Source organism: Colletotrichum chrysophilum (genome assembly GCF_026319265.1).
Source record: "Colletotrichum chrysophilum strain AFK26 chromosome Unknown scaffold_125, whole genome shotgun sequence".
Classification (NCBI taxonomy): domain Eukaryota; kingdom Fungi; phylum Ascomycota; class Sordariomycetes; order Glomerellales; family Glomerellaceae; genus Colletotrichum; species Colletotrichum chrysophilum.
The window spans coordinates 112,755-136,584 of record NW_026517412.1 but is presented as its reverse complement, the minus strand read 5'-3'; the positions used below and the strand labels follow the sequence as shown (position 1 = coordinate 136,584).

General features: G+C 53.4%; 10 protein-coding genes across 10 annotated transcripts; 8 read left to right on the top strand and 2 right to left on the bottom strand.

Annotated features, from left to right (window-relative positions):
- Window positions 1–230: 230 nt before the first annotated feature.
- On the top strand, window positions 231–1,028 carry COL26b_010971 (uncharacterized protein; the record flags this gene model as incomplete). The annotated part of the gene is made up of 1 exon (XM_053183653.1): window positions 231–1,028. A coding segment is annotated over one exon (798 nt), but the record flags the coding sequence as incomplete, so codon positions are not given.
- Window positions 1,029–3,833: 2,805 nt separating this feature from the next.
- On the top strand, window positions 3,834–5,835 carry COL26b_010970 (uncharacterized protein; the record flags this gene model as incomplete). The annotated part of the gene is made up of 4 exons (XM_053183652.1): window positions 3,834–4,141; window positions 4,218–4,623; window positions 4,692–5,597; window positions 5,662–5,835. 4 exons carry the CDS (start codon window positions 3,834–3,836, stop codon window positions 5,833–5,835), a joined length of 1,794 nt encoding a protein of 597 aa, XP_053032441.1.
- A 296-nt stretch (window positions 5,836–6,131) lies between these two features.
- On the bottom strand, window positions 6,132–7,348 carry COL26b_010969 (uncharacterized protein; the record flags this gene model as incomplete). The annotated part of the gene is made up of 2 exons (XM_053183651.1): window positions 6,132–6,921; window positions 6,984–7,348. 2 exons carry the CDS (start codon window positions 7,346–7,348, stop codon window positions 6,132–6,134), a joined length of 1,155 nt encoding a protein of 384 aa, XP_053032440.1.
- A 1,060-nt stretch (window positions 7,349–8,408) lies between these two features.
- On the top strand, window positions 8,409–9,999 carry COL26b_010968 (uncharacterized protein; the record flags this gene model as incomplete). Its single annotated transcript, XM_053183650.1, has 2 exons — window positions 8,409–8,878; window positions 8,937–9,999. 2 exons carry the CDS (start codon window positions 8,409–8,411, stop codon window positions 9,997–9,999), a joined length of 1,533 nt encoding a protein of 510 aa, XP_053032439.1.
- Window positions 10,000–10,761: 762 nt separating this feature from the next.
- Window positions 10,762–11,688, top strand: COL26b_010967 (uncharacterized protein; the record flags this gene model as incomplete). The annotated part of the gene is made up of 1 exon (XM_053183649.1): window positions 10,762–11,688. The coding sequence occupies one exon, from the start codon at window positions 10,762–10,764 to the stop codon at window positions 11,686–11,688; it is 927 nt and encodes a 308-aa protein (XP_053032438.1).
- A 687-nt stretch (window positions 11,689–12,375) lies between these two features.
- COL26b_010966 (uncharacterized protein) lies at window positions 12,376–13,311 on the top strand (the record flags this gene model as incomplete). The annotated part of the gene is made up of 2 exons (XM_053183648.1): window positions 12,376–13,206; window positions 13,261–13,311. 2 exons carry the CDS (start codon window positions 12,376–12,378, stop codon window positions 13,309–13,311), a joined length of 882 nt encoding a protein of 293 aa, XP_053032437.1.
- A 482-nt stretch (window positions 13,312–13,793) lies between these two features.
- Window positions 13,794–15,707, top strand: COL26b_010965 (uncharacterized protein; the record flags this gene model as incomplete). Its single annotated transcript, XM_053183647.1, has 1 exon — window positions 13,794–15,707. The coding sequence occupies one exon, from the start codon at window positions 13,794–13,796 to the stop codon at window positions 15,705–15,707; it is 1,914 nt and encodes a 637-aa protein (XP_053032436.1).
- A 10-nt stretch (window positions 15,708–15,717) lies between these two features.
- On the top strand, window positions 15,718–16,479 carry COL26b_010964 (uncharacterized protein; the record flags this gene model as incomplete). The annotated part of the gene is made up of 1 exon (XM_053183646.1): window positions 15,718–16,479. One exon carries the CDS (start codon window positions 15,718–15,720, stop codon window positions 16,477–16,479), a length of 762 nt encoding a protein of 253 aa, XP_053032435.1.
- A 4,309-nt stretch (window positions 16,480–20,788) lies between these two features.
- Window positions 20,789–22,555, top strand: COL26b_010963 (uncharacterized protein; the record flags this gene model as incomplete). The annotated part of the gene is made up of 1 exon (XM_053183645.1): window positions 20,789–22,555. One exon carries the CDS (start codon window positions 20,789–20,791, stop codon window positions 22,553–22,555), a length of 1,767 nt encoding a protein of 588 aa, XP_053032434.1.
- A 534-nt stretch (window positions 22,556–23,089) lies between these two features.
- Window positions 23,090–23,542, bottom strand: COL26b_010962 (uncharacterized protein; the record flags this gene model as incomplete). The annotated part of the gene is made up of 1 exon (XM_053183644.1): window positions 23,090–23,542. One exon carries the CDS (start codon window positions 23,540–23,542, stop codon window positions 23,090–23,092), a length of 453 nt encoding a protein of 150 aa, XP_053032433.1.
- Window positions 23,543–23,830: the final 288 nt, after the last annotated feature.

Sequence of the window (23,830 nt, the reverse complement as noted above, 5' to 3'; positions counted from 1 at the left end):
GTAGTCTCTGTAAGAGTAGCCTGGCGTACTTCCTCCATACTAACTGTATCCTGCCAGGGTATAAGACGCCTTGTAACCACTGGGACAGCAAAAGGGTTCCCAGGTAGGTCATCTCTAGCGCTAAACCGTTCGAGTAAGGCCTTCCGTAAGGCTTGGGCTTTGTCGTAGGTGTTACTGATCGTCTGTCCTTCTACTATTAGAGGTGGAGTCTCTGCAGGGTACTACACCAGGCTGTCAATCATGTTGCCCACCTCAAGCTTCATGGCGAAGTTGACCCGTCATTGTTCTGGCCATACCAGCCATCGGAGAAGCCGCTACCATTTTGGCAGTCAATGAAGAAACTGGAGATCACGATGGAGCAAGACTCGACGTCGACCGAGTGGTATCAGAGAACCAACTTCAACAAGTGGTCTCAAAAGACCATCGCTCGCTACGACTACGACATCAACTTTCCCGTCAACCATCCTGGGCATCCCGCTCCTGGACACGGCTCTGTCAGCGAGGCAAAACGCGCGCATCGTTATATCAACAGTATCTTACAGCACGAAAGGACAATCTACGACCTCACATATCGTACCCTGGTGGATGGAGGCTTTAAAGATGACAATGATGACGATGGCAGCGATCACGACAACTTCGAGAACAGCAACGATGCTGATGAGAGCAAATATGAACACGATGACGCCAGAGAGGACGAGATGCTTGAGTTCTGCGAAGCTAACGAGCCTACAATGGCTCGTCTTTTGGATGCGATGATGAAAGCGATGCTACAGATGCGTCGCCTCGAGTTTGTGAGACTGGAGGGCTGTCTCGGTGGCATGTGGTGCTTTGAGTTTTACGCCCCTGGTGTGCCTAGCAAGTATGATGCAAAGTCTGAGGCAACACCCTCTTATGCAAGATTCATTCTCCCCAAGCGCCACTTCTGGATTCCAGGTGAAGAAATTCTGAACGGATTCCGCAACATGGCGACGGAGAAGTATGGTCAACAACCAGCCATTGTCTGGGTTACGCACATACGGCGTAATTAGCGAATTGAGGATGGTGTGGACGACATGAACGACATGAACGACACAGACTCAACGGACAACGGACTGGAAAGATCATTTGCTTGATGGACGACGGTGTGAATGCCAGAGGTAGCGGAAATAGGATTGGACAAGACATTGTGGACATTGGGCATCACAGGTCATTGCTTTCGTGAACAATGAATGGGTCGCGCAAATACAAAGGTTTCTTTCAGCTTCTGATTCTGCACAGACTGGATCAGAATCATGTATTTTAGAAACAAGTATATTGAGGCTTCTCTTAATCAGGCCTGATATGATCAGTTCAACAACAATTATCTCGGGTAATCGGGTGACATTTTTGCCCACTCATGACAGGTCTTCATCTACGAGTACCATTTCTCATGCCCGCAACTCTGGGCATTGAAACACAATCACAAACATACATATGACGGGCTCTGAAGGTCTTGATCTGACATGGTCTAAGTTGCCACCTGCTTGGTTTCGCCGATTCGGCGATAGGAGACAACTGCTGAGAGGACTTATCCTCACTCCGCAGATGAATTGACAGGGTGTCTACGCAGTACATGTACGCCGACCCCCGATCTGCCGAGGCAAGCCATGACTTGAATGTTCGGGATTGGTGGTCATCTTCGGCCCTCCAAGACCCCTAGAAAACGACAGGTGACTCCCAATGTTGCCCCTCAACTCGCGATGTCAAGTCCAGACCTCCGAATGCCAAGGGTCCAACGTCCAGCTGCCACATCTTCTTGTGGCCGTCCTGCCATACGGCCGTTAGATTCGGATCGGCGCCTCTTCAGCCACCATCAGTTGCTAGGACGACTCTGCTAGCTTAGAGTCGAAAGTCTCCAGCCCCTCCGACTAATGTTCCCCGGTTTTCCCTCAGACAGTTGAGTCAGCTGCGGGAATGTCCCCAGCTTTTCGGCGAGCTTAAACAGTGGAAGTGGTTTCATTGATTGGAATGCACACTACCTTCCCCTCAACTCCCTCCGCGCTTCTTTTCTTTTTTCCTTCTTCGTCTTCTTCCAAGCTTATTCTAACTTAACAGCTGCTGCAAAGTTGGTCGGCATGATCCGAGACCTGATTCAATCGATGACATGCACTGAGACAGAAGACGTGCATCTGGGCCATGCCAAGCCTGGTTAGCACATCGCGACATGGCCACCTGCCCCAAATCGCCGGTCATCCACTAGTCTCCCTCATCGTCTTCCCGTGCCCTTTGATTACCTTTGTCTCTGGCCGTTTGAAGGCTGAGTGTCATCTGACTCGGGCCGTCCCAACGGCCATGATCGCCGCCCTTATTGACACCTCTCGCGCGAAAGCCGCCGACACGGATGTTTAATCTCTTATAGGTTCGATAGATCAAGATATTCACACAACGTCCTGTATTTTTTCCCCGATTCGGCAGCTGTGTTTGGGAAAGTCGAGACGACTCTCCCGGCGAGCATGGGCAGGTCGGCCTGCAGAAGCTCTGACGTGCCGACCACCAGGGGGGGAAAAGGATGTTGACTTGTTACCCCCACATCATTCCCGGTCGGCGCTGTGCCGTCCGCACGTTTGCTGTGCTTCCTCTCACTCGCTGCTCCTCTGTGCCGGGTGCCGCTACTGCACGATTGGATGACCGCCGAGCCGCCGGCACCTCTGCTTGAAGAGAGGTGGCAACGCATGCCCCGGGCTTGTGGGACACTTCGGATGGAAAACCACTCCCAGCTCCCAGCTTTTCCGTGAGAGGCTCTTTCTAATGATGCCGGGCAGCAACTCTCTGGGTTTTGCCCCATCGTGTTGCCGCAACTGATACCGGCAAGGCGGTTGTCTGCTCCACAAGCTGCTATCCCTGACACTTGGCTTCCCCCCCTTGTCTGCGATGGCTTCCACTCTTTCTCCCTCGCGTCTCCCTGTCTGGGGCTTGCCGCCGCCGCAGCGATGCAATAACCACAGAGTTTCCTGAACTCCCAAGCCTGCCGCAAGGGGCAAACTTCTCCATTGTCTACCTTTACCTACATTGGCGGGCTATCCAACTTGCTGCGGGCTTGCATGTATGCCGCACAACGCTAAATCTTACCCCAACCTCTATCCTCGGCACGTTGCCCACGGTGTTTGCTATTTGCTCAGCTACGAGGAGGGGAGAAGCAAACCCCGAGTTATCGCATGATCTCAACCCGCAGCGCGCCGTCGATGGAACTACGCAACGTGCTGGGTGGGCTCCGCTGGCTAGTCTCTCCCGCCCTTTCGCCGTCGCCGGCGCGGATAACCCGAATAACCCTCCTTCCAACGCCGCCGTAGATCAGCCCTCCCGATGCCCTTGTGGCGGCTGTAGGGGTTCCTGATGGGCGGTTCGGAGTTCCATATCGCAACCTCTGACACATTAACGCCAGTCTAGACGCCGCCAGTTGTTCTTTCTTCCACGTCAGAAAAGTCAACCTAGACAACCTAGACTCATTTGCCTTCGTCAAAACTCTACCTCTCCCTTCCATGCCCTTAATATTCTAGCCTCTTGCTGCACTGCGACCTAGGCGATGCGACTAGTCGGTAGTCGCTTACTATTCTGCGAGGGAGCTTGCGTTGGTGGCTTGCTATGCGCCGGCCGCCTTAGACCGAGAGAAACTAGTACGCCGAACGAAAGACGACGATCCAAGATCAGGGAAGGAGAAGCATTAGTACAAAATGGCCACGATCAGCACGATATTACGGAACCCTCTTGGGCTATCTCCGTCGCCATCGCCTCGGAACCAGAGATTCTTCCATCAACGAGAACAACAGCACCAACACGAGGACCGAGCGGAGCCTAGGACTTCGAAATCCAGCATCATGGGACGCGCTTCTTTGGCGAACTTGTTAATCTTTGGGTTCCTGGCAATCGTTGCCAAGGCCGTCTACACGACCAAGCTCGTGCCGTACGAGGAGAACGGCAAGAGCTATCAGTGCAAATGCTCGCCGGCGGACGACTGCTGGCCCAAGGCTAACTTGTGGGATGCCCTCAACATCACTGTCGGGGGCAACCTTATTAAGAACGTGCCGCCTGCCGCTGTCTGCTACAACCAGTACCGCGGTGTTTCAACATTCGACGCAGGCAAATGCGCTGAAGCCACGGCTAAGTGGACTGATGAAAGATGGCAGTAAGTCGCTTTTTCCTAGTGTTCGAGTACTGGTAAGGCGAGGAAATTGGTGGTGGTGTTGACCGTGACCTGCCAGGATCTCCCAGCCAGCATCGCAACTCTGGACCTGGGGCAGCAACAACACCTGCGAACTCACGACAGATCCGACCAAGACGTGCACTCTGGGCAACTACCCCGAGTATGTGATCATCGCCAGGAATAAAATGCACATCAAGGCCGGTGTCGACTTTGCGAGAACCAAGAACTTGCGCCTGGTGATCCGCAACACGGGCCACGACTTTGAGGGCCGGAGCGCGGGCGCCGGCTCGCTGGCCATCAACACCCACAACTTCAAGGACATCTCTTTCGTTAACAACTACGCGGGCCCTGGCGATTACAAGGGACCTGCGATGACCATCGGCGCCGGCGTGCAGGGTTACGAGATTTCTGATGCGGCGCATGCGAGGAATCCGCCTCAGAATGTTGTTACGGGCGAGTGCGAGGTATGTTGTCTCCAGTCAAAAGACATCATCTTTTCTTTGATGGTAAGTTGATTGACTGATGTGAACAGACTGTTGGCGTTGCTGGAGGCTTTATGGGAGGCGGTGGCCACGGCCCTCTGAGCGGTCTCTATGGATTCGGTGCCGATAACGCGCTGTCGTTCGAAGTTCTCACGGCGGCCGGAGATTTCATCACTGCCAACCAGAACAGCAACTCCGACCTCTACTACGCTCTTAAGGGCGGTGGTCCCGGAAACTACGCCGTCGTCTTGTCAGTCACCTTGAAGACTTACCCTGATACCACGCGCGGAGCCGCTCTCTTCCTAAACGTCAACGCAACCACCGGAGCCAACTTCACCCAAGTCACAAAGGCAGTGAACAAGCTCCACGAACTCGGCAACCAGATGGTCGACCAGGGTCTCTACGCCATCTACGAGTTGTATCCTCCCGTCATCGGAGGTGCCCTCCACATCCAGCCGATTATGGGCATGAACAAGACAGCTGCGCAGCTCACCGCTATCATGCAGCCTCTTTTCTCCTACCTCGACTCCGAAGGCATCCCGTACGACACCGGCGTCAAGGAATACCCCAACTACTACACCCTTTTCCACGACTTCTTCGAGCCCGAGGCCGCCGCTCAGAACGGTCTCACCGGAGGCTGGGTTTTCACCCACCAAGACATGCAGCAGAGCAACCAGGCCGCTGTTGCGGATGCCATCCAGCTTGCACTGGCACCCGCATCAGACAAGTTCGGCATCGTCATTAGCCATCTCTTCGACCCTGGAATGACAGTGAAGACGCCGCAGAGCGCAACCCACCCAAAGTGGAGGGGCGCAACCATGCGCACAATGGCCATTCTGCCTCAGGCCCTGGACGCGACATGGGCTCAGAAGCTGGCCCTGAACGACTTGATGGTGAACACAATCACCGAGAAGTTTAAGCAAGCCGCCCCCAACGGCTTAGCCTACGTGAACGAGGTAAGACCCTCTGCTCCTGACTCGTGTTCGCGGTTGAGTACCAAAGCTGACTCCGTCGACACAGAATTATGCATTCATGAAGAACTGGCAAGACGCCTTCTGGGGACCCATTTACCCCACGCTGGCCGCGACGAAGAAGAAGTGGGACCCGAACGGCGTCTTCTTTTCCTGGTCTACCCCGGGCAGCGAGGACTGGACTGTCGTTGACTACCTGAAAAGGTTGTGCAAGAAGAAGTAATCGTGTGTGTTTGTATGGCTAGCAAGCGTGCTATGTTGTTATGATGAGAACGCAGAGATACCACCGCACTATGCCGGTTTAAGGCAGCATAGATTCTTAGATCTGACAATGATAATCAGACATGAGAGGCAAAATTCGTTCAAACGCAACCAAATTGTCAAGTCCGAAAACACTTGGCATTTGTCTCGCTTAGCATGCGACTTCTAATTGCAGGGTGCTGTGACAACTACGGCTCTTAAGCCGGGTATCCGAGCTATTCGCATCTGCATACAAACATTCGCACATACGACCAGACCTTACTCGTTCCAAATGACGGCGCTCAGGCCATCTTCCTGGTTCACCGTACCCGGGTTGCCAACCTTAATGGTCGCGAGGAGTTGCCCCAGCTTGCCCGTGGTGCTGTTTCTCTCCACAACAGCGACGTTGGCACTTGTCTGCCCGCCAATTGCAACCAGGTTTCCGGCCTTGTTGATTGCGAATGTGCGGGGGAAGTAGGAAAAGGCACTAGTCGCCTCAAGAAGTCTGATTTCGCTGGTGGACGGGTTGATGGAGTATGTAGCCATGGAGTCTTCCTGGCTGCCATAGGAGCGGTCGTATCTATTGGATGCGTAGACGAAATTGTCCTTGACATGCACCTCGGCAGCCTTGGATCCCGCCGGCGCAGCTTTCCCGGGAGGAAACGTCGAAAGGGTTTGTTTTCTCGACAGTGTCAAACATCCCGAGGCAGGGTACGCCACCGACCAGGACGTGACCGAATTCGATAGCTCGTTGACGGTGAATAAGACTGAGCTATTGGCCTGGGTCCAGAACGCGCCGTGACGTGGCCCATCCCCGGCACCTGCCTGCGCAGAAGGGCACTCTTTCACAGTACCATTGCCATTGATGCTGAAGATGCGAATGAGATCGGCGCCAAGGTCGGCGGAGAGAAGGTATTTGCCGGTCGGGTCGGTAAACACCGAATGGGGATGCGGCTTGTCTTGCCGAGACGGCATAGTGCCGGGCTGGGTCATCGCGAATGTCAACGACTGCAGCGCCTGATTTGTGCTGCCCACCGGCAGAGCATAAGTAGAGATGGTCGATGCGTCACTTGAAAAGTGTCATTTCAGGTTAGCAAAAGCATAAGAATCGTGGTGGACGAGTAAGCTTACTACCGCGCCACCGCGACGAATCCTCCTCCTGCTCCTCCTTCGTAGATGGTGCTGTGAAGCTCGCCGCCGGCCGTCTGGACCTGGCCCTTCGGAGTTACTGTGCCATCATCACCGACGGAGTAGCTTTTGAGCAGCGGCTGGCCGAACTGAGTTTCGTCTGGAACGTAGAGCGTCTTTGTGGCAGAGTCAAGGTCGAGCCACGCCGGCATGCGGTTGCCCGAGCTGATGGACTTGACGATTGATAGTTGGTTTGAGGACGACAGCTCGAGGGTGTAGATCTGGCCGCTGTAGTGTGATGCGAGCAAGGTAGCTGCCTCGCCGGAGGAGAAGGCCGCACACAGCGCCGAGAGAATGCGGATCTTCATCATGGAGGCGATGGTCCCGGTTTCCTCAAGCGTTTGAGGAAACGGTCAGACCAGAAGAACTTTATCAGATGGCCTGATTATATGCCTTGTGACCAGACGGTACTGAAGCGTTCCTTCCGGCCCATGATTATCAGCTTTCTTCTTCGCCGTGGGACTTTGGTGTGATCAGTGATCAATCTCAAACATGGTGTTTTCAGCCCTTAATTCAGGAGAACCACGGTCTGGGCTAGTGCATCTTCCGAGTTCCCCGAAAGAGTAATTCCACGGAACCACAGGCAATATGGGGATTGATAAGGTGCCGTTCCGTGAAACCGGTTCGCGGCTAATTACAGATCTCGGTGGATGTCAAGTCTCGGCAATATTGAAGTGGCTAGCTTATTCCGAGGACATGGCCATCTCTGTGGTTAGTTGTGTAACATTCCGGACGTCCTCTGCGAAGGGAGGTTTTCCGAGCCACTGTGCGGACGCCATACATAATGCTGATCTACGAGGCCTTCTTACAACTGTTGGTCTAATTTCTTTTCGTTGGCTTGTTTACCGTCTTTATGCCATTTTCTTCCATCCGTAGTTTCCTTTCTATGGTTCAGCTACCTGCACAGGAATCAGGCTGATGGGAATTCCGATGGTGTGGCGATGGCCGTAGATGAAGTCAATGAAAATCTGCCTGACTGACACCCATTATCAGGAGATTCTGTCAGCCCAACTTTGCATTATCACAGATAAACCTCACCATTTGGATGCAACGTGGTTCAAAATGGTGTTCAGGAGAGCTCAGAAACCGTTGAAACCCATCCTCCGACGCCGAATCCGGACGCGGAACATCCATTGTGGGCTCCCAGCGTGAATGAAAATGGGTCGGTCTTCGTGTGATAGCAAGGCTAAGCCTTGCAATGAGATGATTATCTCATTCCAAGGGGATCTATTCTTAACGAAGTGGCAGAGGAATTTCGTCCTCCATTGCGGCGCTAGACTTCACTTTGGCAGCAACCGACTTAAAGGCGACGACAACCTCCCACGCTTTGGAGTCGAGTGTTATCCCTGCATCACATAAGCTGGCACTATGGTTTCAACAAAGGTTCTCGGTCTTCTGACTGCCGTATCTCTCGTCGTCTCATCGCCATTGAACAAGAAGGCAGTAATCGACGATTGCCTGTTCGCAGCCAGCGTCCCATATAACGAGAAAGGCAGCTCTCAGTGGGAAGCAGATGGATCCCCGTTCAACGTCAGGATACCATACGGCCCGGTCTCCATCGCCGTCCCCCTCAACACAGAGCATATCCAAGCCGCAGTAAAGTGCGGTCGAGACAATGGTGTCAAAGTAACGCCGAAATGTGGTGGCCATAGCTACGCCAATTTCGGCTTCGGTGGTGAAGATGGCCATCTCATGTTGGAGCTTGACCACATGTACAATGTCACCCTTGACAACGCCACCGGTATCGCGACAGTCCAGGCTGGATCCCGTCTGGGTCACGTCGCGAGCGAGCTGTACAAGCAAGGAGGCAAGGCAATCAGCCATGGGACATGTCCAGGGTCAGTTCCTAGCGCCCAGGCATTCAGGTCCTCAACTGACATGACAAAGAGTCGGCAGTGCAGGCCATGTTCTCCATGGTGGGTACGGAATGAGCTCCCATACCAAGGGGCTCGCCCTCGACTGGCTCGTAGGAGCGAAGGTTGTTCTGGCAAACAGCACCGTCGTTATCGCTTCCGAAGCTGAGAATGCGGACCTTTTCTGGGCGCTGAAAGGAGCAGGCAGTTCCCTCGGAGTTGCATCCGAGTTCTACTTCAAGACCTTTGATGCGCCACAGCAAGCCACGAACTTCCTCGCCGTTCTTCAGTGGGATTCTCAAAAGTCCATCGATGGGTTTAAGGTGCTGCAGGATTGGGCGGAAGAAGAGATGCCGAGGGAGCTCAACATGCGGCTTTTTATCACTCCACGCTTCACCAACCTGGAAGGGATGTTCTACGGAAACAAGACTGGGTTGCAGGATATTTTAGACCCATTGCTAACGAAATTGGGAGGCAAGTTGACGACATCTCAGACCACTGATTGGTTTGGCAACTTGCAACATTTCGGAAACGGCCTAGCGCTCGATCAGAAAGATACATATAAGAAGGCAAGTTTCTTCCTAGGCCTCACGCATTGTCGTTTGGCTAACTCGCACCAGCAAGAGAACTTTTACTCTAGCAGTCTATATACAGACAAACTCTCAGACGACCAGACTGAGTCTTTCGTCAATTACTGGTATGGCGCCGGCAAAGCCTTGAAGCGAGATTGGTGGGTGCAAGTCGACCTTCACGGGGGCAAGAACTCGGCCATCACCGCTATTCCTGCCAACTCTTCTGCGTACGCTCATCGCGACAAGTTGCTGCTGTATCAGTTTTATGACCGAGTCGATTTGTCGGCGACATACCCTGAAGATGGCTTCTCGTTTCTCCAGGGCTTTAGAGCGAACACCACTCTTGGCATGGAGCCAGGGGAACAGGGCATGTACTTCAACTATCCCGATCCAAACATGGAGCAGGATGAGGCGCAAACGAAATACTGGGGCGATAACCTGGCCAGGTTGCAGGAGATCAAGGCGGCTGTTGATCCAACTGAAGTCTTCTACTTCCCACAGAGCGTGCGACCGGCAACTCCTGTTGAGCACTGACTCTGTCAAACAACAATTCCTTGACCACTGGGGGGCTCTGAATCCAAGGTCTTATAGAAGATGTAGCAACGCATGATGGAATTGAAATGACTGCTAGACGAATATCCATCATTCTCCCACTTCCCGCCAGAAATGTCGCCATTTCGTCAAACCAATTTCCATCCTCGTGAGTCGTCATATTGGTTCATCCAATCTTTGACCAACAGCATTCCCAAAAAAAGAGCTCACTGACTCGGCCCTCAACTCCGCCTGGCTGGTCGCAAAAGCCGCAGTGGCTGGGGCACTTCATAAACTCTCTATTAAGTCTATTTGCCCAGCCAATTATCGCCAACCAGGGCCTGCGTTTCGTCACAACTACCGGGTATGCCCGGGGCCACCGTCCAATTTTCGCGATGAAAACGACTCAATGCGGCCTTGTCAACCCCATCCGCATAACATATCCGTGCCACGGTTGCCAATGTGGCTGTCATTGCTACCCACGTGCCGCTTCAGTGGTCGTGAGGGGGGCCAAAACCCCGCAGCGTGTCGACATCAGGAGGGGATCCCGGTCACCTTATTTCCTCAACTGCCTCATTGGGCTGAAGGGTCCTCGGCGTTCCCTTTGGCAATTGCGATGAGGCAGTTCATCAGGGTGACGAGGTCTTTATCGTCGCCCGCATAAATAGGAGGAGCTGGCAACCAATGTGGCGTTTGTGATTGTGTGTGCTCACCACCGGGTCTCTCGTTTTCGAATCTAATAAGTCGCTCCTCGTCGTCGTCATAATGCAGCTCAAGTCCATCCTGGCCCCGCTCCTCCTGGCCGAAGCGGCGATCGCTCAGGGTCTCCCCATTCGCGTCGTCACCTTCAACATCCGCTACGACGCCGGCTCCCGCGAATCTGGCGAGAAACCGTGGTGGGATCTCCTCTGCCCCATCTGGAAATCCCGCTGCCGTCAACCGCATGTTATCGACGCCCTCAAGAACGCCGCATCAGCGGCCCCGACCGACGCCGTGACTGTTATCGGCCTGCAGGAGGTCCTCGATAACCAGCTGAACGACATCCAGAGCGGCCTCGGCTCCGGGTGGGCCCACGTCGGCGTCGGCCGAGATGACGGAAAGAAGTCCGGCGAGTACAGCCCGATCTTCTACCGCTCCGACGCCTTGAAGCTGGTCTACAGCGAGGTGAAGTGGCTGTCCCCCACCCCGGACCAGGTCTCGTACGGATGGGGTGCCGGAAGCCGACGCATCGTCACTATTGCCGTTTTTGAGCACATCGCGACCGGGAAGAAGTTCATTCACGCCAACACCCACCTGGACAACGTCAGCAGTGAAGCCCGTTCCGAGGGTATCAAGGTTGTTGTGTCCAAGATCCAGGCTGTTCAGACCACTTACGGACCTCTCGGTGTCTCTCTGACCGGCGACTTCAACTCCGACCCCAACGGTGATGCCTACAAGACTCTTACCGCCAACGGATACATGGAGGAGCTGTACAACATGGCCACCCCAGACCAGCGCGCTGGGACCAACCAACTCACTTACACGACCTTCGATACCAGCAACCAGGGCAGTCGCATCGACTTCATTTGGCTTGGACCCAAGGACGCAAAGAAGTACTCGGTCCAGAAGTACGAGATTTACGACAACAACGTTGACGGCATGCTCATCAGCGACCACAGGCCCGTGGTTGGTGATGTGACGTTGTTGTCTTAGGCTCGATGCCCCTGTGATTCAGATTTGTTACCATATACCCAAATCAATGATATAATGTTTACTTTCTTACAAATATTCCCCTGCAGCTTGCTGCTTGCTTCACATTCGTTTTGTGATCTCGGGTCGTTGCTGCTATTTGTATGTTCAGTAATCCTCCACTAAGTAGCCGGGAGTATCAAGATAGGCAACATTTCACCGAGTACGAGATATCTCGGGTTGCTTCAGCACCTGGATTAGGAAGCCGAGTACTATGTACCAATTTTTGCTCCGAAGGAAGACGTGTGATAGGCCAACACCGCGAATAAAGTTCAAAGTTGGCTTGGGTTCTGCCACACGCCCACTTTCCGGATCTCGGCAGGCCCATCAGGCATTCCATCGTATCATAGCAACAGGATCTCATTGGGCAATACATGTCCTTCAATTAAACCTAGTGGTATCAAGAGGGGCTTTTGCGATTTATAGTCGAAATAGAGTCATGTTTTCTTGTCAATGTGAATTGCTCGGTGTCAACACCCCGGCCCCCCACCGGCATTCGGCCCCGTTGAAGGCCGAAAGGGGCCGGAGGGAGGCATTCTTGAATTGGCTGAAAGCCTTGCGAAATGTATAATAGGCTGCAACCTCAATGATCTGCATGATCAGCCGCTTGCGTTCTAGACTTTGCCAAACACTAGATCCGATCGCGCCAAAATGCTTCAACTTCGGGTCCTTGGGCTTCTGCTCGCTTTAGCCAGCAACTTGGTGCTTTGTGCCTGTCAGCAAAGCACCTCTTTCCCCAAACAGCTTGCGGTCATTCGACGTCGATCCGGCTTGACACACAAAGAGTATCTCGAGTACCACACCTTGGTCCATGGCCAAAAGTCTTGGAACGCGCCCCACGACAACGCGTGGCCTATCGCGTACACCCAGAACCATGTCTTTGACGGAGTCTTTGGCGCGAACAACACCGTCGCTAACCAGATCTACGTCGGACGTGATGACGTGAACGAACTTTACAGCAGCGCCGCCGACAGCTTTACCTCCCCTCCGCCGACGAACTACACCGAGACCGTGATCGGACCCGACGGCGTCAACTTCAACGACATGCCAACAGCGATGTCAATGCTGGCCACCGAGACCTTTCTGACTGGCCTTCCCGCCGGCGCGAAGCCTGCCGATAATAAGCCGCCTCTCGTAGCTTGGTTCTGGGCGATTGCTACGAAGGAGGCAACTTCCAACGAGACCTTCGCGAACACCCTCGCCGATACGCTCGTAAAGGCCATCCCGGCTGGCACCGTCTATAACGCGAGCGTTCATGTTCCAGTCCCTGGAGGAGATCTCAGACCTTACTTTGGCGGCCAAACAATGCCTACCATCAACGCGGTTATCAAGTTGTGGCTGGGCGAAAGCGACTCTTCGATCTCGGCTGTGCGCACTGCCCAAACGCAACTCGACAATGCCAAGCTTCAGCTTGACGAGAATCAGTCTTTCATGCTTTTCTCAAGAGAGGTTGTTATCTGGGATATGAGGAAGAACATTGAGGTAAGACCCACCATTCAACCAAAGTCGAAAATGCACTTGCTGACTTGAAAATAGTTTGATCAAGCTCGTCTTACCGCAACGGTCAAGGCAGAGACCGTTTTGTGAGCTGTAAGAATGGTTGTAATATAGCCCGGTAGTTACAATGACACAAAACGCTTCATGCCAGTGCATGGTCTAGCGAGATATAATAAACGGTCTCCAAAGAGATCTTGTTTGTGTTATTGAAATTTCGTAATGATGCTCAAAAGTTGGCCTTGAGTTGATGGAGACGAGCGCCAAACGTGAATGGCGCTTCAACAGACCAGACTGTCAGCTGGCACCAGCTGCGAGCCGGGCATCAAGAGACGATGATCTCCGAATTTTCTTTTTCATCCACCGAGTGCGGATTTTCTACGCCCGATGCCAGGGAGTTGAACCATGACAAAGACGCGACCATGTTCGCCCCTCTTTATTGAACTTTCTTTCACGTCCACTATGAGACATATTCATGAATCGACTCGTAAGAGCACGCTTGCTCCCTGTCAACTAAGTAAACATACCGTTTGATATCCCTGTCGCAACCGTGCCGGCACCGATTTACATACACAATGGTTGTCCCTGCGCCACTTCTCAGCTTGTACCAGCAGTACAAGCAGGACACCAATTTTGTTGCTGCATGGCTAGCTACCACAGCCAAGTCATGCGGCTACCCATCCGACCTCCTCTCTGAGATCCAGGCCAAAGAAGAGTCGTCCAAACCAGCCAAGAACAAGGCCAAAGGCGGTAAAGGGAAGAAGAAAAAGAAGCAGACCGATCAAACCCCGAAGAAGTACACTGTTGCCGTCAAGGAGTTTATTCCTCTTGCCCAGTACATCTCAACAGCGAAACACAAATCCTCCAATGTTCCCGACATTCTCGTCTCCGCCCTGAACAGGGTCATTGACCTCCGCACGAGGTTCAGCGCCAAACTCACCCAAGACGGAGCCAAGCCGGCTACTGCCAGCGACTTGAAGCACAGCTACTTCCTCGGCATCCTCATTCAAGCTCGCGATGTATTGAGGCCGCGCATGACCGCGGCTGGATCGCAAGCTAGTCACAATAGATTGGACAGTCTCGCCAACAGATCCGCCGGCTTGTCTCTCTTCGAGCCAAGCCAAAGCTTTCTCGACGCCCCGGACATCGAGCTACCGGCACGTGATGACGGAGCTCTTTATGAGGCAGACATGGGCACATCACCGGAAGATTCAATCTTCTTCTTCCAAATGCTATGGAAGGATCTGCTTGATCTCCGCATACGCATCAGAGTCTCCTGGCGCCGACACATGCAAGGCCACGACATGGCTGCCGCTGCAGTTTCTGCCAACACTGCATTGGACTTGGCACGCCATGTGATCGATCAGTACATCCCAGCTTTTGAGGGCGTTGAAGGCGGCATTTATGCCGTCATGAAGGAGCACGCCACCCTGATGCACTATCGTGTGAAGGCGAATCCCACTGTCCCTTACTTTGGTCTTTTGAAGCCCGGCCAGCCCCAAGAATCTATCAGCGACGACCAAATCATGTACGGAGCTGGCTTGTGGAGCTTCGCGAATGCTTACAATATGCTGGCTGAACTTCTACCTTCTATCGCACCCCCAGGGCCGCCATTCCCATTCATCCCCAGGGACCCGGCTCACGAGCTCGGAATGGAATACCGCGACTACGCCGAAACGTTCGCCATACTGAAGCCCCTCTTTGAGGATCTTAGGGTCGTTATTGAATCTGTTCCAAACTGGCCTGTAGAAGACACACTCTTGCGTGGCGTCAGAGAAGCTGTCGAGACTCGCCAGGTGCCTTTCTATCTCGTTTTCGCAACGGCCATTATTTCGGACATGCACAACTTCTTCAGCCAAGGCGAGCACCTCAACGTCGACAACCACATCATTGACAAGTTCATCGAAACAATAGGAGCAGTGCGAGGGATAGTCGCAGATTACTACGCTGCTATCAGAGAGGCGGAGTCGTTGGAGGAGATGGAGCCGTACGATGCACGTATCAGAGAGATGGATCGGGAGATCAAGTGGCTGTTGGACGAGGACCCCGTCTGGCAGGCCAAGATCAAGAAATTCCCCAGGCGCGAGAGGGGGCAGGCCAAAAGGGAGCTGGAGAAACATCGTCTGTTCAAGTACAACGCCATGATGTGCGGTCTGGCACTGTACAGGTATCGCATGATTCTTTACAAGACCGGAATTGCCATCGCCAATGTTTCGCGGTCCATCGTCTGCGCGATTCATCTCTGGGACGCAATAGGCAGTGAGGTAGGCGGTGCGGTGGACTTTCTTGCAAGCGAGTGGGTGGACTCCCGCTTGTTAGGCATGATTACGGAGGATCAGGCGGAAGACTTTTTTCTGGATGGCGAAGGCGCCGACTACAACCCTGGCTATATGAGGAACATTGCCCCGCACCTGGGATTCTCAATTCACAACTTCGTCGACGAAGCAAAGAGCCAGGCTCCTCGATGGCAAAAAGGGCAAGATCACTGAGCGCGTTCCGATGCACTCGGCGTTTTACGACAGATACGTCACCTTCAATGGAAAGACGGGATCGGAGAACTGGACCTTTGAGGACGTGACATCTCTGGTCGAAAGGGCTAGCGGTGCGGGTTTCAAACCCAAGTACCCCGTAGAGCTGATCGTGGAGCTTGCTACGCTTCTTGAAGACGAGCTTCTCCTTGCCAACCTCCCGTTCTTGATCCTCCACGCCGAAGCATTCAGAATCCTCAAGCTCGTACGCGACAGGTGCGAGCCGATGCTGGTTCCGATCCTCGGCCCGCTGGCCACACCAATGAAGGCGAAGATCAACGTTCCTCTGGTCACAGTGTGGATCCTACAGGCTCTTGCCGCAATGCCAGAAGGTGCAGACGTGTTGAGAGCTGCGAAAGACATGTTCAACACGAAGCTTGTCAACGACATAGCGCGTTCGAGCCGTGCCTACAGACGAATCCAAGAACTTGGATTTTTGAAGTCTAGTGAGGAGAAGAAGAAGGGGCCGGAATCCCGGCCTAGCGAGCCCCAATGGGATCCCGATTTCAAGCGTAAGTTGGAGCAGCCCATGGATCCAAACCGGGCATATGAGAGTTTTGGACTGCCCATCGACACGTCTCGTTTACAGCAAACTGGCACATACATCGACACTTCTAAGATGAAGGGCGATGCGCTCTCGCAAATGAGCCAAAAAACGAAAGTCGAGAAGATCTATCTATCCGACGATGATGAGCCAATGGAAATCACGCACACCACCTTAAGCTTCAGGTAGTGATAGCCTAGTTTGAGGACAAATGTACGGTCGCAAGGGCAGGATGGCGAGGATGGTGGGACGTACGTGACGGGGTATTTGATGATTTCCTAGCTTAAAAGTTGAACATGTGATCTCTTATACTCGAATCTGCCTGGTTACAATTTCAGATGCGCGAACGCAATATGCAGCTCTTGCATATCATAGGTAACTGCTCATGAAATGACAGCATTTTCATGCCTCCTCAAATGTAATGCCAGTCCCTCGGGCCACTTGCTGGCATCCCAACAACGTCAACGCCTGCGGCCTTGAGCTTCTCGGAAATCTCTTTGGTCTCTTCCCCAGCAGGCTGGAATGCTACCTCTTTCAGACATTTCCTCCGTCCCCTCGAGCATTCGTCCGCGATGACGTCGAGTAGTTTCAAGGCCCCCGCGCTGAAGGTGCTATTCGGGGAGTTAGTGGGGATGAATCGATATAAATGGAATCGCATAAGTGATTCCGGCAAATTTGATGGGAGAATAGCGTACGTGGTAAGCCTCATGGTATTAGTCGCGTCGCTAATGTCCGTTGGAAGCGCTCCTGCAGCATGAAGTGCAAGCCGCGGTACACGCCAATCATCGATCCTGAAATTCTCCAGAGTCTTGAAATGGTCCATTGAGAATGGACGTTGCTTTCCTATGAAATTCGAAGGAAACTCAGGCCGGGCCCAATAATCACCCAGAGTAAGGAAGAGAGATCTCAAAGTATCCGCGCTCGGCGTGAGGGCGTCGATAACATCAGCCGCGCTGAAGCTGTGGTTTCGGGCACGACAGAAGACGAATTCCTCGAGACGACACTCACTCAACAAAGGGCGCAGTAATTCCAGCTGCATTGATGCCTCCATGAGTTTGACTGAGGTTAAGTTTTTGAAGGTCTCGCAAATGGGATACCACGAATTTCCACAGCTTTTAGTGTTTCTCCGAAGTGTGCTATTCTGGCAACAATACAGGATCCCTCTTCCTTGAACATCCCCACCCTACTATGGAGAGTGAGGGACTCAACACAAGGAAGAAAGGATTGGTAGTGTGTCTGAACGTATTGTGCGATGCCAGCCAAGATGAAACCATCGGAATCAAGCTTAAGCTCCTTGAGATTCTTCAGCTGGCTCAGGAATGCAACTGCAAGCTTATCTGTATAGTATGCATTGCGTTGTGATGCTCGGTAGCCTTCGTCCGACAAGACGATCTGGCCAGCCTCCTTCGCCCGTTTCGTAGCAAGACGAAGTCGGTCCATCTCACCGGCTAGTTTGTTGAAGTGCAACGCATAGTCCCAATCAAATTCAAGGAAAGGCATATTCGATTGATGGGGTGAAAGCGACCGGATCCGCGGCAACACAGTCCAGCAGTCTAGCTAGCTGCAGTGCGCTACTTGAGACAGCGTAATCTGTGACAAAGATATGTTTTCGGAGGTCTGGGGTCGCAACTCTTTGTAGCAATCTGCATGTAGCTGCGAGGTTTGCAACGCCATTCTTCTCGCGTTGGCTGACTGGGGAAGGAGGTCCATATATGTCGATTAATTGCTTCCAGGTCGCTCGGTCGAAGCAAATATGACGACAAATTTCCACAATCAGCTCCTCGGGGAGATCGGTGAGATTTACCATGGTCGACAGGCTTGATCGTTAGATTTCGGAATGCGCTTAGAAAGTGATAGGTAGAATGATGTTCGGGCTTGCGCAGCACGGAATGTGATTTTATAGATGGTGAAAACATTGTCAAGGCAGCATCAAGGTCGTGATCATAGGCACCTAGTCTGCTGATTCTGACAAGGCGTAAAACTATTGAGGTATAACCCCTGTGGTCGAAGTTCGCCTAGGTGAAGAGTCTTGTTATCTGGGCGGATACTTCTAGCTACCCGGGCGGGTGGAGGGCACAGATGGCGATAGGGATACCGACGACAACGATAATAGGCAAACCTATGGATGGGTAGAGTATACTCACAGGTACAAAAGGGACGATGGGGGCGATAGTAATAGTTGAATTATTTAAATATAACAGACGACTACCTAGGACATGAGTACTAGGTAATGAGCTATTCGCCGGATTACCTTAAGTATCCACCCGGATAGCAAAACCTTTGTAGCATCAAGTTTATCTGCCGGAATCATATCTAACACTGAGTAGACGACGTAACTCAAATATGGAACTCAAGTCCCTAAAGGTCACTCCGAGAGGTGCATCCACAGCTTGATGCTGGATGCGACAAGCGGCGCGCTGACCAATTCCAAGGAAAATATAACTGCATCCATTTCAGCACCTAAAGTGAGGATGATTGCATTTATTTATAGAGAATGAAGAGCATGAAGGCTCCCATGGCGTTGTTGGTATTGTCAGTCGTAGCGTGTAATCCCGCTTACCGAGCCTCTCACTGAAACTTTCGGTGAGCCCCTGGGCGTAGTGAGGAGCTCACTGAAATCAATGTAACGTGCTTGGGCTTGGATTGGCCATTTCATGGTCAACAACAATGGTTTTGATATAACCATCCTTATTAATTTCTCGATCCATAATGCAATTGTTAGTTTGCTTATTTCTTCACGATGCTGATGCTGTCTTGCCAGCACAAGTACAGAGCCAACTGGTACACGATGCTGTGCCACCCGCATCTAGCTATCAAGCACACCGGATCCAGGCACCGCTGCTCGGCGACATCCGACTCATGAATTAATATCAATCAGCTGCAGCGATTCTAGACAACCAACATGCTCTGCATTCAAGATAGGCTCGCGTGCCTTGTTGCCCAAGAAGGGTAGCTCATCACCGAGCTGAGAAGCCACAGCGTTGGCATCCGTCTTCTTATCTCTCACCCCAGCTGTCTGTCACTCAATGCGACGCGTTTACGCAAGCTCCATTCCGCCCGCGGTAAATGGCCAATGCCCCTCCAACCAACCCCCGGGGCCGGAACCGCAGCTTCTCGCTGAAATTGAAAAGCTCTCAGCCTTGGCGGAGCGGAGCTCAGCGCCATCAGCAGCTGACCTTCCGTGTTCGGCCTAGGAACCCAACGTTATCAGAGCAAAGTTTGAGGGCACAGCTGGGGAACGACCGCTGAATGGATTAACGTTATTTGTGCTCCTCCGCTGAACCCCACTGGCTGTCAGGGATCGTTACTAGCGGACGGCCGCACCAACTGGGGTGCAGAGTTGGTCCTCCCTCCCGGGTTTCGACGGACAGCTCGTGAGACATTGGATATCGAAGCTTGCATGAAAAGAGAAGGACGGATGAGATTGGTGATGGTAGAGCAAAAGTGCTGCCAAGCCGGTCTGGCACAACATCACGGCGACGTGGGATCGCCACCCCAGCTGTCATGCTGTGGTACCGAGAGACTGTTTCGATGTGCATGTTGGGCTCATCATGGATGGGGCGGCGGGTTGTGGACATCAAGCTACTGCGTACTCCGCTTGTTGATCTGGTTCATCAGGGTGGTTTTTCATGTTGCATGACACGAACCAACCGAAGCCGGTGAGCAGGCGGCTGCCCAGCTATCCACATCAGACATGGAATCTTGAAAACATCCAAGACATTCTATCACACCACAACGATTTCCTCGGTCGCCGTTCAGGAACGTGGAACAAGCTTCAGCGAGACCGTGACGATTCGCAGAGTGCAGATTGGTCACTGCCCGTCTCCAAGCCAAGGAGCTTACACCAACAGTCGTGCCCCCATCTCCGGCGGACGTAGACGGACGAACCCTAGGAACCCTTTCCCCGTTCCTCCCCCAAGGTCAAAAGAGGCAAAGGAGCCGCTGATAAGCCAATCATCTGAACCACGACCACACGTGTATTACACCCCTCATCTGCGCTTGAGGCTTGGCAAATGCAACATCGTCACCAAAGAAGCTGTTCTCCCGGCATCATTCAACCTTGCTAACGTCTTGGCTGCGCGCGCCGCCAACGGGCCCGTCCAGCCACTCACCTTTCTCGCGAAAGAGAGCAGACCGCGGAGCGCAATTCGCATGCAGGGCCTCGTGGGATTTTCTGCTCGTTGCCCGTGGCACCGTCGCAACCCGCCCACAACAAAGCTGCAGAGATCGGCGTGTCTCTGAAAGGTCTTGGCAAGAGATTAGAAAATTTCATACATAATCCCACCGAGGGGAAGCTCGTGACAGTTGACGATAGCTTCCTCTTTCGCGACGTCAGCGTGCCGAAGATCTCTTCCTCCCTCCCCCACGTCCTCAACGCGGCGCATCGTCAATCGCAGCATCGTGGAGCCTTCATTGACTTCTACTGCATCTGCTCTCAATCGCGGCCTCAATTGCTCGTGATTCTTCACCTCCCTCCCACATTCCGGCCTCATTCAAGATGCGTCAATCCATCTCAGCGCTGGTCCTCGCCCTCGCTGGCACCGCGCTCGCGGTCCCCGAGAAGCAGGATGCCGACCACCTCTACTCCTCCCGCCTCTCCAAGCGCGGTATCGACGCCGAGGGCAACTTCAACATGTCCTTCTTCCACGTGAACGACGTCCACGCCCATCTCGACGAGTACTCCTCCTCCGGCACCGACTGCACCCGTCCCGAGCGTGGCTGCTACGGCGGCTATGCCCGCATCAAGCACACCGTCGACGAGCTGCGCCCCCAGTACAACGACTCTCTCTGGCTGAACGCCGGCGACGAGTTCCAGGGAACCCTCTTCTACTCCTTCTACAAGGGCGAGAAGATCGCCGAGACGATCAACCAGCTCGGCTTCGACGCCATGACTCTCGGCAACCACGAGTTCGACGGCGGCGACGACGAGCTGGGTGACTTCTTGCAGAACCTCACCTTCCCCATCGTCTCGGCCAACATCGTCTCCGACAACGAGAAGCTCAACAAGACCATCAAGCCCTACCACATCTTCGAGGAGCAGCAGCTGGCTGTCATCGGCGTCACCACGCCCACCACCCCGGGCATCTCCTCGCCTGGCGCGGGCACGAAGTTCCTCGACGTCGTGACCACCGTCCAGTCCACCATCGACCACATCAAGTCCACCACCAACATCACCCGCATCGCCGCCCTCACCCACATCGGCTACGACGAGGACCAGAAGCTCGCCGAGCAGACCACCGGCCTGTACCTCATCATGGGCGGCCACTCCCACACCCTGCTCGGCTCCATGGAGGACGCCGAGGGCCCCTACCCGACCATCAAGCAGAACAAGGACGGCGACGACGTCTTCATCGTCACAGCCTACCGCTGGGGCGAGTACGTCGGCTACATCGACGTCACCTACGACGCAGAGGGCAAGGTCCTCGCCTACCACGGCGGGCCCATCCACCTCACCAACACCACCGAGCAGGACCCCGAGCTGCAGGCCCAGATCGAGTCGTGGCGCGGCCCCTTCGAGGCCTTCGCCGCCGAGGTCGTCGGCGTCTCCAACGTCGAGCTCGACCAGACCCTCTGCCAGAAGCAGGAGTGCATCCTCGGCAACGTCATGACGGACGCCATGTACGAGTACCGCCTCAACAACTCCGACTCCGCCAAGCCCGACTTCGCGCTCATCAACGCCGGCGGCATCCGCGCCACCATCGACGAGGGCAACATCACCCGCGGCGAGGTCCTGACCTCCTTCCCCTTCGGCAACTCCATCGTCGAGATCACATACTCTGGTTCCGACCTGCGCAAGGTGCTCGAGGGCGCCGTGACCAAGGTCAACCAGTTCAACAACGAGCCCATCACCTCCTTCTTCCAGGTTTCCAAGAACATCGTCGTCGAGTACAACCCGGCCGGCAACAACGGCTCCAAGCTTGTGTCGGTCGAGATCGGCGGCGAGGCCCTGGATGACGCAAAGGACTACCGTGTCGTCACTCTTGACTTCCTTGCGGGCGGCGGTGACAACATCTTTGTTGCGACGACCAACTTTGTTTCGCTTGATACCCAGGACGAGGTTCTTGTTCAGTATGTAGAGGCCAAGAGCCCCATCGATGCCAAGATCGAGGGCCGCATTGTCCAGAGCAACGGTACTGCGACCTCACCTTCGAGCACTGCTTCCGGTACCGCGGCACCTACCGCCACCGGTGAGAGCGGTGCGGCCATGGTTTCCGTCAGCATGGGTGCGCTGGCTGTGAGCTTGCTTGCTCTGTTGGCTATGTAGATAGTGTCGGATGACGATGTATTCATGTATTAATGAAATGGATGATGTAGATGTATGAATAAGAAAACATGATAGTACTCTAGCCATGTTGATGTCTATGAGCCTAGTGAGATGCATCCATCTCCACACTTTGTGGCCAACAAAATACAGTGGAGCTATTCGCATAGTTACCTTACTTGAGCACATGTACTCAGCAGCGTGCAGGCCAGCTTTGTGGCAGACATATTGGTGCTGGCAAGACGTGAGATACACAAGATAGCTCACTGCAGCCCTGCAAGGCTCGATGATAGCAAGGGGCAATGATGGCAGGGAGTTACAATAACAAGTGACAAACACGAAAGAGAACAACGGCAGACAACGACAGACGACAGGGACGACGATGGCAAAGGACGACAACAGCAGAGACAGATAGCAGACATCACAGACATCACAATGGGCAAGTGTATTGAGAATAAGTGGATGTATTGACTAACCGCAAAAATGCGTTGGCGGAGAAAAAAAAGAGCCTCTTGCGAGGAAAACCAAAGCCAATGGCTAGTAATCGTACAAATACTTCAAGTTGCCCCAGAAGGGGAAGTCACTAGTAGTCGGGTCCTTGTGCCAGTCTCGGTAGAACTGTCCCATGGCCCGTTGCTTGCGCGCCAGATACTTCGAGACAATGACTTCGCGCTGGATCTTCTCGTCTCGGTGGCTCTCCTGGAGCTCGATGCCGGCGAGATCCATATTTTGGCGCTGGTCGGTCCATGCTGCTGCATTGTGGTTGAGTTGGTGCTGCTCTTGGTCGTGGATGCGAAACCACTGGTCTTGCTGATCCTTGGCTAACTTGGAAGCGTATCGCTTGGCATGTTGAGGAGAAGGGGTGTCCACGATTGGCTTCATGCCGACATACTTACGCGGAGTCCAGATGGTAGTGGGATCGTCAGGGAGGGCCGTCTTCTTGTTGAAGAGGCGGACGATGCGACGGAAGAAGCTGGTGATGCAAGACATGATGAATGGAGTGGTGAAAGACCAACTGATGAGTAATTGAGTAGTAAGCGATCGACTGGTAAGCAGTCGAGTGACAAGTAATAGTAGAAAGTAACAGGGGTAAGTAAGAGTGGCAAGTAAGAGTGGCAAGTAAGAGTGGTATGTAAGAGTGGTAATGCAAGAGTGGTAATGTAAGAGTGGTAATGTAAGAGTGGTGTGTAATTGAGTAGTGGGCAATCGAGTTGCAAGTAATCAACTTGTGTGAATGATCAAGTGGGTTGAATTATCAAGCGTGGTTAAAAAGCGCGT